At 37.4% G+C, this 14,808-nt stretch overlaps 1 protein-coding gene across 2 annotated transcripts in view; it reads left to right on the forward strand.

The window, feature by feature from the left end:
- The first annotated feature begins 525 nt into the window (after positions 1–525).
- Positions 526–14,808, forward strand: part of LOC107719757 (matrin-3-like) — a 26,407-nt gene continuing 12,124 nt past the window's right edge. The window contains exons 1-9 of one of the 2 annotated variants that reach the window (XM_016527256.1): positions 526–634; positions 2,880–3,423; positions 3,975–4,074; positions 4,821–4,867; positions 4,958–5,074; positions 7,777–7,902; positions 8,013–8,180; positions 10,860–10,981; positions 13,189–13,534. In XM_016527256.1, the coding sequence (XP_016382742.1) occupies positions 2,887–3,423; positions 3,975–4,074; positions 4,821–4,867; positions 4,958–5,074; positions 7,777–7,902; positions 8,013–8,180; positions 10,860–10,981; positions 13,189–13,534 (1,563 nt within the window). In that variant the 5' untranslated portion in view covers positions 526–634; positions 2,880–2,886. The remainder of the gene's footprint in view (positions 635–2,879; positions 3,424–3,974; positions 4,075–4,820; positions 4,868–4,957; positions 5,075–7,776; positions 7,903–8,012; positions 8,181–10,859; positions 10,982–13,188; positions 13,535–14,808) is intronic. The other variant, XM_016527255.1, reaches the window with a different exon arrangement.

The following is a 14,808-nucleotide window of genomic DNA, read 5'->3' on the forward strand; positions in this document are numbered from 1 at the left end:
TTTTGTCCATAAAGAACCATACAGAGCAATTAGCGTAAGACATTCAATTCTGGTTCTAGGGCCAAACTCCCAAAAGATTTAAGCAGAAATTACTCTTCTAACAGTTTTAATTAATCTGCACGTTAATAAGGACTTAGAAAACCTGTCAGTTGTAGCTCTCTAGACCTTCAACGCTGCATTTGACAGACAATCACATGATTGATGATTACAGAACTACCTAAACTGGTTTAGGTCCTACCTAAGTATTGCTGGGTTCAAATACCTCTACATGTCTTGTGGTGCCCCAAGGCTTGATATAGGCCTAACATTCATTAAAACTATGCTGCTTATGACACCTTACTTGTCCCTTGCACTTAATTCTCTTCTGTCCTTAATTGTTTTACTACCATTCTATATTTTGCATTGTAAACACTTACATAAACTCCATTAGTTACTGGTGCCCATATTAAATAATCTTTGACCCTTTGGTCCGTCTTGTCCTCGTCCCTCTGTTATTGCTTCAGAGAGGTAACGTTAGGTGGCAGTGTTTGCACCATTCGAGTGAATCGCAACCAACACATTTCAGAAGAAGAAATCCAGGGGTCCTATCGATATTTACAAATTGATCAAGGAGCGCTTCTTGACGGACATTTGGGTGATTATTATAACTGTTTGTATTATTTTGTTGTGTAAGAGCAATTATAGAATGTTCTTTTGTAGTCGTTTTATTTGTTATAGGTGTAAAGTAATGAAATAATCAACAGTGCCAAAGTTAATCAAACCATTTGGCGAAGTTACTGGTAGTTATTTATCAACGTGCGACACGTTTCTTGCTCGTGTTTACATCTGCGCCTTCACGACAAATGTAATTGCTTTGGGCAGTTTTAGTGTTTGAAGATGCTTTTGACAAACATTATATTTAGCTATGGGTTAGCTCTGCGGCTAACTGTACCACGGAGGTTGGCTACGGCCATATTTTGATGGTTTATTATTCTAAACCATTGCAAGACACATGCGAGATATATTTCATGTTAAGGTGCAAATTTAACTATAATAATGCCCATTTAGCCAATCCTAGAAAGTCTTAAAGACCACAAAACCTAAGAACATTCCTCAAACTTGTCACATAAAACAGACTCAAAAAGGGGTTGGGCCATGACTTTTAAAGCAGGGAGATCCTGTCATTTTTAAGTTAAGAATATCCAAATTTAGTATTTTTCACATGAATTTAGCTTGAGATGGGACTATGCAATTAGCACTTCTTGTCTGATAGATTTACTATTTTACAACAATTGTAAAGCTGTACTTTATGTACCATTTAAAATTGTGATATTAGGCCAGTAGTATACTGTTGTAAATAGCTGCAAACTCTAATCTTGTGACGTGTTAATTGTGATATCGACAAACCAGCATATATTAGCCTTTTAATATTATATCGACATTGATTAATAAGCAATGTCTAGTTAACATAAGCTTTAACTTTGTGTGTCAGTTCCTTAATCTCTACCAGCTATGTGAATTGATAATCATAAATGAAATAATTTGGTTTCAAATGCTTTTGTGAATTGTGAATCTATTAATTAATTTGCAGTTAATGCATACAGCCAATGCGCCTCTTCTATGCATGAACATGGTTTTAATTTCTGAATTAAAATTAATTTCACTGTGTATATTTTATGCTATGGTGATGCAGAAATCCGGGTATCACAATGATGAAAAAAATTCTCATTAACAGAATGAAATTCTTGCAAACCTTATTAAGGTGCTTGGCATCACACTTGTCCACCAAATCAAAGTAATGTTGTGCAACAAACATAAAGAAATATATAGAAAAATAAAATTAGGTATTAGGTAATTATATCTTAAATTTGACCCCTCTTTAGCGTACATTTAAAGACAGTATTTATTACAGAAATAATGTGCTTCAAAAGAATATTGCAGTTAAGTGTCTGAAAACATTACTTTTAGGTTGCATGTTAACTGCAATTAATAAAAATGGTTGATAACTTAAATTTATATTAAATGCAGCTAGCTTAACTTTTGAGTGCTTTTTTGACTACCCCTAAGTTGGACTTAAGTACATCTTTATATTTTGCGTTGCATAATTATTTCTGTGTTCTTTGAAATATGATTAAAGTTTACTGCTGAATGTACTGACAAGCATTTATGGTAAACTAAAATATATTCAATGTCATTTCTATTGAAACTAGTATGTCATGTTTTTACATAAATGTATAATTACACATGTAATGATGTTGTAATTTAGTACATTTAAAAAATATTAACTTTAAATGTAATTTCAAATAATGCACTACAGCTAAAATGATCAAATATGTTTCATGCGCGTTAGTTTGTTAGTCACATCAAGTGTATTACTTGAAAACAATGATTGAAAATAAATAACTTAATGTGACATTAGTACAAAGTGTACTATTTAAAAATTTACTTAAATGTTTACAGTCATAAAAGTGTACTCTCTCTGTGACTCTGTAAAGACTTGGTGCCACTGTCAGCCTAATCACATTAATAGCAATACATATAAACAAAGTAATATTTTCCAGTACTTATATGGTCAGTTTTGTCACTAATGCTATTCTTCAAGTGTTAACACATCAATATTTTTTGGCTCTGTTTTTGTCCCATTCTGTGTAAATCAGTGTATTTAATACTTGAGATATTTCTCAGTTTTTTTTCTGTGTTGCATGATAACATATACATGTTATATAATAATATCAACCATGTTATGTTTGTATTGTTTGTATTGTATTGTATTGTATTGCATCTCTGGTGCCATCTTCTCAGTTTAAGAAATCCATAATCAAACGTAATAGATTTGCCTTTTCTGTTCTGACTGTGTGAAATCTCAGACTGCTGCCTGATTCTCTTTACTGTCTGTAAAGGTTGGCGATGGACACATTTGATGGCGGTGCCAGTGAAAACACAAATGAAGCCAAGACTATTGGTGCGCAGAGCCTGTATGCGACGCTCGGCTTGTCATCAGAAGATGTGGATGCACTTGCTCAGATTCCTGAAAGTGAAATTAGCGTAGAAACCCTCCCTCATCTAATCATGCAGCTCAAGGGGAAGAGAGCCCATAATGAGTCAGCTACCGCAGACACCGACTTCAGAGACAAGTCCAGAATTTCACAGGACAAGCTGAATACACCCGAAAGATGCACCAGTGACCGATGCAGAAGCCCCTTGACTTCAAGCTCAGCGCGGCGCTCTGGGAGCCACGGGAGCCATCATGGGAGAGGGGAGGGGCATAGGAAGGTTGAGAAGTACAACCTAACCCCAGGAGGAAGAAAAGACCTGGGCTACAGGAAGTCATCCTGGGAAAGACAAAGCGGACATCATGTGACTGAGGAGACAGAGTCTGGTGACATCCCAATGGTTTTCCCACACAAATGCTCTCTTTGCAAGTGTGTGCTGAATTCCATGAAGGTAGCTAGCAAAAATAAAAAGATATGTGGTAAATTGTGTACCACCATAAAACAAACAATTAAAGTGAAACAACAAAAATACCTAGAAATAGTTAACATTTTGTAAAATCACAAATTAGCGCTGGGCATTGTGACTAATGGCTCAAAAGAGTTTACTTTTATGGGTAAAGCTATCCATGCTGCTATCAGCGAGTAGTACTGCTTAACATTGGGAAGTGAGGGAATACAAAAATACCCAGACAAGTCAAGACAAGACAGGGATGATGTGAAGTGGAGTTTCATTTTGGTTCCCTCATAGATAATATTGCATGCATATTGGATGTGACTCATTCAATCATAATTTTGAAATGTTTTTCTTTGGGTCCAAAGAAGTTCAAAATATTTCAAAAACAGACATATTTAATTAACTAGAATTATTACTTGGCATTATCATTTAGATAAATATATTATACTCATGCCATGATGTATGATTTTCTTTCTGGATGAAGGTGTTTATCATAATCTGTTGTATCACAATCCTAAATGCTTATGTTTTGTTTTCTTGACTGTCAGACATGGAAAGACCATCTTTCAGGTGTCCGCCACAAATTGCGTGAATCAGAACGAAGTACTCGCTCATTTCCACCCCCTAAAAGACCCTGCAACTCTGACTGTAAGAATAATAATTTCATTACTTCATTATTACATTCATTACTAACACCCCAGAAAAGGGTTTTTTTAGTTCATGCCTGTTAACTTTGAGATCATCTGCAAGCTAGCGTACACCTAGAAGTGGAGGAAATTACAGCAAATATACAATTTTTTCCTCTTTTTCTTGAAATTGAACCACAATTTACCTTTGTTCATTTTTCATTTATTCAATTGCAGACTCAGTTATCCAAAGTGACTTACAAATGAGAAATACAACAAGTGATTCAACCTAAAGAGGCAAATAACACAAGTGCTTGTAATACAAAGTTTTAAACATCGTTTAGAATAGTACAAGCTAGAACAGGGAGGGATTAAGGGAAAGTGAAAGCATAGATAGATATTTATTTATTTATTAAGATGCAGTTAAGTGCTCACAGAAGAGATAAACCAAAAATATTGATCTTGTAAATGCCTCTGTATAGGTTCATTTTTGTCCATTTAAATGCTCTCATGATTGTGACATTAGCTAAAACCTATTGGCTATTTATAAAATGCCAATTCCTTAAGTATCATTTTCTCCAACTTCCTGTTTAAACAGGAAATACATCAACATATGAAAGAAAACTGGCTCATCATGCCATTTCATAGGTTTTTAAGTTTGAAAATTTTAAATTTCACTTGTGCACGTTATTTTATATAGTACTGCATACATTTTTATAACAACTAAATTGCACAAAATTCATACATTTAACAAATGTTTTTTTTAAGGGGATCAGTACATGTCCACCACATCAGACCACCTCTACCCTCCTAAGGTAATTTAAGTTGTGTGCTGCTGTCTTGTGTTCATTTCTGTTATTTTTGCACTCAAATTGCTTTTTTTCATGTGGTTATATTATCCTCAGCCCAATACAAGAGTGGTAGTTGCCAAATTTCCTATGGGTGCTGTGGCCGTGGGGGAGCTTTTAGAGCTTGGCAAACCATTCGGCACAATTGTGAAACACCTGGTGTTCCCAGCAAAGGTAATTACACACCAGAAAGACATTATACATTTATTCTCAGTGGTGAACCATTTTGTAATTTCATAACAACTTGCAACTTTGTTTTGCCCATCATTGCTTGATTTTTGTATTGTGATTGAGCAGTAAACATGTTTACCAGTGTCTTGTAGCATTATAACACTTTACTAATGACTTCTATAACAGAATTTTATTACAGTGATATTTAAAGGGTTAGTTCATCAAAATGTACAAATCTTGTACTTGCACTCACATTGTTCTAAACCTGCATGGCCGACTTTATTCTGTGGAATGTGAAAGGTGAAGTTTAGCAGATAGCACCGTAAAGTTAGTCGGTGTGATTTGGATTAAACTCGAATTGAGTGAAATTAAAGGAATAGTTAACTCAAAATGATAAATTGCTGAAAATTCTCACCCTGAGGCTTTTTTGAGGCCCTGAGGAAGTTATGACTTTCAACCATCCCTTATGGCCAAAATATGAGTCCATAATTCATAATAACGCTTTCTCCAGTGAAAAAGTCCATCCTCTGTTGTGGTCTCGCATCAAAATCCCACATATTTATTAAGAACTGTTTTGGACTGTTTTCGCTTGTAAACAGTGCTTGATCTGTGTGTATTTCTTTCCTGATTCAGTCAAGATGAGTTTTTCACTGGAGAAAGCAGTATTATGGATAAAGGACTCATATTGTTAGCTGGTTTGAAGTTAAAAAGGTCTTGATGGATTTATTTCTAACAAATACACAGCTTTTCGCTTCACAAAACTTTAAAGGGATAGTTCACCCAAAAATGAAAATTCTGTCATTAATTACTCACCCTCATGTCGTTCCAAACCCATAAGAACTTCATTCATCTTCGGAACACAAATTAGGATATTTTTGGTGAATTCCGAGAGCTCTCTGACCCTCCCATAGACAGCAAGGGTACTACCACGATCAAGGTCCAGAAACATAGTAAGGACATCGTTAGTGTAAAGGAATCTGTTCTCTGTAGTTAGGTGGAATGCTAGTCCACTACGGAACTCCAGCAAGAAGTGCGACAGGAGACAGATGGTTGTTCAATGGTTTATATCTTCAGGATGTGTCACTTTACATCATCCAGCATTGTACAGTTCTTATCATCTTGAAAGTGATCTGCTTGTCTGCCAGCTGTTCCTGCAGTTGAGGTTCCATTTCTTTAAATGCCTCTCTCAGCTCTGTTCCGGCACCTCGGAAATTAGTTCCCTGGTCAGAGATAATCTCCGATGGTGTACCCCGTCGGGCTATGAAACGTCTCAGGGCAAGTAGGAAAGCCTCTGCATCCAGGCTGTTGAGGAGATCGAGGTGTATGCAACGGGTGGTCAAACATTTAAAGATACTGGGACTGCTGTAGCCTTTGGCCTAACGATGGGTGGTGAGTAAGCTTGTTCCGCTTGCTCTGAGAAAGGAGATACAGTGCCGCTACTTAACTCACACTCTGACTGGCTGTAATGGGAAGAGGAAGGAGATCTCCCAACATCTAACTGCTCTACCAGGTCGCTGAGCCCAGCGTCTATATTGCTCCCACTGACTATGACAGGACCTGGTCCATACTGCAGAGATGATAACTCATGGCTGATCGGCTGCATCCCAGTCGAGGCAAGCTCGGCCTGCCCCCTGAGGGTCAATGGTGCCGCTGCATGGTCCATCTTCGGCTGCTGATATGGTTTATAAGGCCCAATAACTGGCAGAAGGGATGGGGGCAAGGCTACGTCGTAAGCCTGCAAATAAGAAGGGATCTGACGAGCTCTGGCTTGCATCTGAGCAGGACACGTGGTATCGGGAGAATAATGCGGTATCTGTTGATCCATGTCATCGTAGTGGCTCTAGATATCCGGCTCGAAGGACCAAAATGTAAAGGAATCTGTTCTCTGTAGTTAGGTGGAATGCTAGTCCACTACGGAACTCCAGCAAGAAGTGCGACAGGAGACAGATGGTTGTTCAATGGTTTATATCTTCAGGATGTGTCACTTTACATCATCCAGCATTGTACAGTTCTTAAATTAACAGAGGTGGCAAGTGTGATTTAGTGTTCATGCACGCACATTTACCACTCATTTGAAATAGCGGCAGAGAAATGAAACTGAAAGTAAACTGAAACCGCTCTGGCGGACCGCCGTCAGCGCTCTGTACACGCACAACTACGTCACACGCACGTTGAGGAGACTACCCTTACAAATGAATAAGGAATTTAGTACAGTTAGAATAGTCCATGTGACATCAAGGGTTCAACCGTAATTTTGCGAAGCTACGAGAATACTTTTTGTGTGCAAAAGAAAACAAAAACAACGACTTTATTCAACAATTTGTTTCCTCCGCGTCTAGTACCCTTGCTGTCTATGGAGGGTCAGAAAGCTCTCGAAATTCATCAAAAATATCTTAATTTGTGTTCCGAAGATGAATGAAGGTCTTAAGGGTTTGGAACGACATGAGGGTGAGTAATTAATGACAGAATTTTCATTTTTGGGTGAACTATCCCTTTAACTGATGGACTGGAGTTGTGTGGATTATCTGTGGATTATTGTGATGTTTATATCAGCTGTTTGGACTCTCATTCTGATGGCATGGCACCCATTCACATTCCAGTCACACTCATACGCACCTAGTATATGTGAAACAGGTTTTAAAAACCCTCTCATTGTTTTTTTGAATCTTTATTTATTTGTTTTTATGGGTGTTGCTGGGTAACAGGGATTTTTGGAGTTTAATTCTCACAAGGAGGCTCAGAATATGGTCAATCACTTCCAGTTGAAACCAGCCTTCATAAAGGAGAACCCAGTAATCCTCTACTTATCACCAACAGTGGAAGGCATTTATGTAAGTAGGAACCCCACAAATCACACCCTCTATACTTTGTTTAACAATCTATCCATTTATCATGGATTTCCTTGACAGTAAAATTTTTTTTGCATATATTTGATTGACAGACACCACCCAAGTTTGATGTGCCTTCACCAAAACGAACAAAACGTTCAAATGCGCCTTCGGTGGTTTGTTTTTCACGTTTGCCTCCGGGGGAGGATGTGGAAGCTGAAGTGCTGGAGCTTGCAGGCATGTTTGGTGAGGTGTGGCAGTCAAAGTTCACTGACAGTAAGGTGAGGATTACCATCTTGAACTTGTGATGTCAACTTTTAGTGAAACTCAAGAGACAATGTGGGATCTTTTAATGTACAAACTAGGGTGGTGGAAAATGTATACTAACAGGGTTTCCGCGGGGTCTTAAAAAGTCTTAAATTTAGTTGTATCAAATATAAGGCCTTATAAAGTCTTAAATTGTACAAGAAAGTCTTAATTATGATTTCAAGAGGTCTTAAAGGGGTCATATGAGGCTGCTAAAAAGAACATTATTTTGTGTATTTGGTATAATGAAATGTGTTTATGCGGTTTAAGGTTCAAAAAACACATTATTTTCCACATACTGTACATTATTGTTTCTCCTCTATGCCCGCCTTCTGAAACGCGTCGATTTTTACAAAGCTCATCGGTCTGAATTTAAGACTTCAGTCGTTGCAACTTTACAGATCTTCTTTATGCACCAAGAGCTTGTAACACTTCAAAGAGAAGGGAAAAATTGAAATCGCATCATATGACCCCTTTAATAATCCCAGATCATATGCAATGTTGTACTGCATAATTAGGCTACATGCTGTACTGAAATATATTTTGTATTAGGTCTATTACTATCGGCAGTGTGGTCGCTTATCCTGCCTGAAAAGACCATAAACATTACAGTTCATGTCTGCAGTAATAATTAACTAACAGACATGAATCCTAAAAACTAATAATGTCTGAGCAAATCATGACTTTTCACTTTTCACCTACCTCTGTCTAGGCGTAAGATTTAGTCTCAGACATAGAACTACGCCAAGATGGTGCAACGGGTATTAATTCTACGCACGAATTAAAGCGCATTTTACGTCCAGCCTAGTCTTACAACTGGGTGTATGTTCAACTGGTGCAACCAGCCCCAGGCATTTAACATCCTCCTCTCCCACACAGTCTATGTCGATATGTTCTTTATGCCAGTGCTGAGAACGCAGAGGTACGTTGTCACGAAGGGCATCAAAGTCTTTACAGTGAGATTTGCAGTAAGGGTAAACATCTTTGCGAGGCAGCTGCCACAAAACCTGCCATCCGGGAGGCAGCTCCCAATTCGAGATGCATGTGAAAAAACAGACAATGCAACCCGGGTCTCCTTCTATTTGTTTTTTACCTGTCTTGCACCTTACACAATATATAGGCTAACCGTTTTTTACCAGCGGGAGCCACAACGGTATGCATTAACGACACGCTTTTCACCTGCCTAAAGATCTCATAATGGAATGTGAGTCCCGTGGTACGTAAGCGTATCAATCATGCGGATTGATACGCGTTATCAAACAGTGCAATTCTACAATTATTTACCTATTTGCCACCTTACCTTATATTTTATTCCTTTCTTTTAATCCGTAATGGAGCACACGTCCCGTAGCACCTAAGCGTCATGCTTACCACAACATCTCTCACTGTTTACACTCCGATTGACGCATGTGAGCAAAGAGAGGTGCACTTTTTGACCGCAAAATATAGCACTACCATTTTTTTTTTGTACACTAGAGGGGGCACGCGCCTGTGAGAAACACATGCTTAGTTTAATGTTATTTAAGAGTGTGATATAATTAAATTAACGGTACATTTCAGTACTTTGTTTACGGATCCCCTCTGTCATGTATGCGTACCCCAGTTTGAGAACCACTGCTCTAGATAATCAGTTGGATTGAGATCTGGAGAATTTGGAGGCCAAAGCAACACTGTGAGCTTTTTGGTATGTTCCTTATACCATTCCTGAACAATTTTTGCAGAGTGAGACAGTGCATTACCCTACTGATAGTGGCCACTGCTATCAGGAAACACCATTGCCATGAAGGGATGTTCATGGTCTGCAGTAATCTTTAGGTAGGTGGTACATGTCGAAGTAGCATCCACATGAATGTCAAAACCCAAGGTTTCTCAGCAGAACATTGTGCAGAGCAAAACACTGCCTCCGCCAGCCTGCCTTCTTCCCATAGTGCATCCTGCTGCCATCTCATCTCCAGGTAAACAACACTCATGTATCCGGCCATCCGTCTGATCTAAAAGAAAACGTGATTCATCAGACCAGACAACATTCTTCCATTGCTCCATGGTCCAGTTCTGACGCTCACGTAGATGCTTTGGTGGTGGACAGAGCTCTGACCGGTCTGCAGCTACGCAGCCCCATAAACAGTAAACTGTTATCCACTGTGTTCTGACAGTTTTCTGTCACAGCCACCATTGAGTTTTTCAGCAGTTTAAGCTATGGTAGCTCCTCTATCTTTCCTTGCACCACTTTTGTCAGACACTAATCACTGCGTACCGGGAACAGCCCATGTGATTTGCTGTCTAACTATCATTATTTAGCCCTTGTCAAAGTCACTCAGACCTTTTCGCTTGCCCATTTTTCCTGCTTCCTACACATGAAATTCAAGAACTGACTGTTCACTTGCTGCCTAAAACAGTATATCATGTCCTGTAACAGGTGCCCCTGTAACAATATAATCAATCTTGTTAACTTCTCCTGCGAGTGGTTTAAATGTTCTGGCTGATCAGTGCATATATATTGATACTTCACTGAGATTATGCTGTTAAATTCAATCAGTTTATTAAATAAACGTTTTCAATTAATTGTATGCATTAATTTTGACAGCCTTTGTAGAAATACATTTTGTTTGTTTGTTTGTTTTCCTAGTAAAACTCTTGTATGTCTATGTGTGTAGGCCTTGATTGAGATGGTTGAGTGGCGTGATGCTGACATCATGTTGAAGTATTACTACAGTAACCCACTGAGGATTCAGGGCAAAAGTGTTAAAGTGTCCATGTCGCACATCACAACCCTGAGGTAAGAGACTTCTGATATCTCAAGCCCCAAAGAGGTACATAGACCAGTGTGTTGATTGAGGGTAGGCTTGTGACGGTATAACATTTTCATGTTGCGATAATTGCTAAAGCTTTTACAGTATTATCACCGTATTGAAATTTAGTTGCAAAAAAAGTGGTCATAATACAGTATAACAGGTTTAATAACTTTTTTCTTATAACAAAAAGAACTGAACGTTTAAATACAATAAAGCAATACACAAAAGATTTATGAAATATTAAATAATACAGTTACAATATTTGATTTTAACAACGTGCTAAACTAAGAATAATAAATGCTTAGAAGAATTTTTCATTGGCAGTTTATACAAAGCTGCTTTGTTTACAGGTTTACTGAGGTTCCCACCGCTTAATCGACGTGTGACAATACCGGTGATACCGTTAACCCGGAAGGGAGGGGGTGGGGGGTGTTTAGTTTTCCATCTTTTCCTAGTTTCCTTCCGTTTTAAATAGCTTATAAAAGTGCCTTGCACATTTTACTTTCACTTTCAAATTAGCGGCAATTCGGCGTCAAGCAGTTGTTTGTTTTTAGTTCGTTTGAGTTTTCCCTCTTTTCCTCACTTTCCTTCACTTTTACATAGCTTAAAAGCCCCATGCGCATTTTACTTTGTTTCAAATTAGCGTCAATTCGGCGTCAATTGCTTGAATTCAATTCAAGCAACAACAAAATACAACATAGAACATAGAACTTTTATTAACAAAATGAATAAAAATACACGATGCCTAATATATAATAACAAATAATTTACACAAAGTTTAGGTATACAAAACTGAAGATCAGTAAACACTGTGGAACCAAATAAATAAGAAACGAATGTTTAAAAAAAACTTCCAATATCACCTTAGATAAATGGCAGAAGTCAACAGGCTTTTCAAAATCCAAAATGTTTTTAAAACAGGCGCATGTACATGTCGTTTTAAAAAACACTTCTGCCATCGTCTTGTCTGTCTCACCTCACTCTTCTTATCAGTCAGCTCGTGATAAATGAAATCTGATCTGTGATGCGACTATGACTATGAGCAGCCGCGTTCAGTTTTAATTGTGAGAAGCCTCAACTATGAACTGAGCTGAATGAAGACATCACTGAATTCAATGATGAACTGTCTTTAACTGGAAAATTAGTGTTTACTATTGTCATTTTGCATTATTGACACACTATTTTCCTAATTAATGCTGTTCAGTTGCTTTGACACAATCTGTATTGTTAAAAGCGCTATATAAATAAAGGTGACTGACTGACTGACAATGAGTTGGCAACTAAATGATTTTTATTACTATAAAAAATCAAAATGATGGTGGGGGTGGTGCAAGTGACATAACTGGTGTTGAGGCTTCTCACTGGTAAAACCGTCAACACTGTCTATCGCAGCAAGCCTACTACATACATTGGTGTTGTGCATTTTTCCCGATTGATGGGAAAAGTATTCTTTTAATGCATTAAAAAAAATCTTAATAATTTGTAATTAATAATTATTCACTGTATTTTGAAGTTCCCAAGATAACAATATCATGCATGTTCATTATCGTGATATATCGCATTACTGAATGCGATATATCACGCTTCTCTGAATATATCACACATGTCTAGTTGTGGGGCAAAACGTCTGTGGAAGTGTAATGGTGCTACATTTAAAGTACTGCTTTAGTTTAGACAGTCAGTTCAGATTCTGCTGTAAAGCAGCTCAAGACAACAGTGTCATCATTTAGCTCAAGTCAGTTCAGCGTTGGTTCAGTAATTGATGTAATTTGTGTGGTCATTATAAAATGTTTGTTATACTGCAGTTATTCGTGATTACTGTGTGAGTCAATCCACTGATCAAAAAAGTGAGAATTATGAAAAAAAACTGTCAAAAGCCTCCAAAACTGTACAAAGAATGATTAATTGTTAAAAGATCTCGATTCAAACACCCACGCAATCTCATTTCTAAATGACAACGATTGAAAACAAGATTTTAATTTAGTTTTAATTTATTCATTCATGATTGATATAATTTATAAGTGCTGTATGTTTGGGAAAATTAGGAAATAAAGTGAATCATGCCTCCATTAGCTGAATATGGAGATGTTTTGATTAATCACAGATACTGTCCATAGAGCTTAACATGAATTGAACTTTTTAAAGATTATTTTAAATGCGTCCTTAACTGAAAACCTTTTTTTTTTTTCAGAGAAAATAGTCCAGAGTCTCTGACCAGAAAATCTGACTCAAGCAAGTACAGCAGACAAAGAGAAGAGTCTATATCTAGCAACAAGGACAAAAGTGACAGCTCAAACCAGGAAGCCACAGAGAAAGAAGACAAGTTGATGGAAAGTGAAGACAAGGTTCTCGATGATGAGGAGGGAATTCAGTTGGAGGATGAACCTGGGCTGCTTGATGAGGGGTCAGAAGGCATTGTGGTTAAAACTGAGGAGAAAGAAAAAAAGGAAGAGGAGGAAAAGATGGAAGAGGAGAAACCTACCACTGCTGAGGAGGAGAATAGAGAGAGAGGTTCAGAGCAGAATCAAGAGGAAGAGGTGAGTTGATAGAAGGTGGAGTGTGTAATTTTTAAAATGCTTTTTATCTGAGCGTATAAATGCAGCCTTGGTGAACAGAAGAGAATTCTTTAAAAAACTTTTAAAAAAAATCTTACTGACCTCAAACTTGAGCAACATAATAAACTTTGCTCTTTGTTTGCTCTCTTAAAGTTGCACAAACCCAGGTTACTATTAGCAACTCAAATTAGATCCTTAGATATAAACAAAAGCCATAGACAAAAGCAACATAAACAGCTTTGGTGTGAAGCAGCAGCAGTAAAATATATAAATAAACAAATACATCCAGGCCACTAAGTACTAAGTACCAGTACTAAGTCCAAAATCACTTGTACTAATGGGGTAAAAAAAAAAGCCAGTATAAAAATTTTTTACATTTAAGAAAACATGTTTTGCATTATTTGCCCTTAAGAATGATATACTGAATTATTGATCCATGTGAATGAACTTTTCTAGTTTCACAACTGTCAATAATTCTGAATGCAGAATGGAACCCAAACAACCACTAATGCCGAGTTCACACTGCATGATTTTCAAAATCATCGGATCATCGTTGTTTTCACACTGCACGACTATCTGGGGTAGCATTCAGTTGCTGCTGTGTTCACATTGCATGATGGATCGGTGACAGGAGGTTACACACTGCATGACTTTACAATAGGAAGAATCGCCGACAACTCTGTCTGGTCCGCAAACACAACCAAACACACGCGAGAAGTGATAAGGAAATAATGCAAGATCACTCTGATATTGTGGTCTGTAAGTCCTCCCCGAACAAACAATAACAAAGATGACTTCCTTGTTAACTGCTGGGAAAATTTTACATACACAAAACTAAGTACTTGAAAGTGAAACCAACGTTTTGTGCATTTTATAATGCGTCTATTTCTTATACAAAAGCCTTCAAAGCAATGAAAAAGAAAAATGCAATAAATCTTTTGTCCTTTATAGAAGAATATGATTTACAGGAAAAAACCTAGCCCCCTTTTATGTATATTTATTGTGTATTTATTTTTATTGTATATATATATTAGGGGTGTAACGGTACTCAAATATGACAGTTCGGTACGCACCTTGGTTTTAACGTCACGGTTCGGTATGATTTCGGTACAGCAGGAGGGAAAAACGAAACTTTTTTTTTTATTTTTTATTTTTTTAAATGATTTACTGAACAAGTTGCTCTTTCTTTAAATACATTCAGTTATAGTTTAAATTTTCTTAGTGATAAAAATCTACCTCAGCTTATGCTTAAAACT

This window comes from Sinocyclocheilus rhinocerous, unplaced genomic scaffold (assembly GCF_001515625.1).
Source record: "Sinocyclocheilus rhinocerous isolate Xijiao unplaced genomic scaffold, SAMN03320098_v1.1 scaffold571, whole genome shotgun sequence".
Taxonomy (NCBI): Eukaryota; Metazoa; Chordata; class Actinopteri; order Cypriniformes; family Cyprinidae; genus Sinocyclocheilus; species Sinocyclocheilus rhinocerous.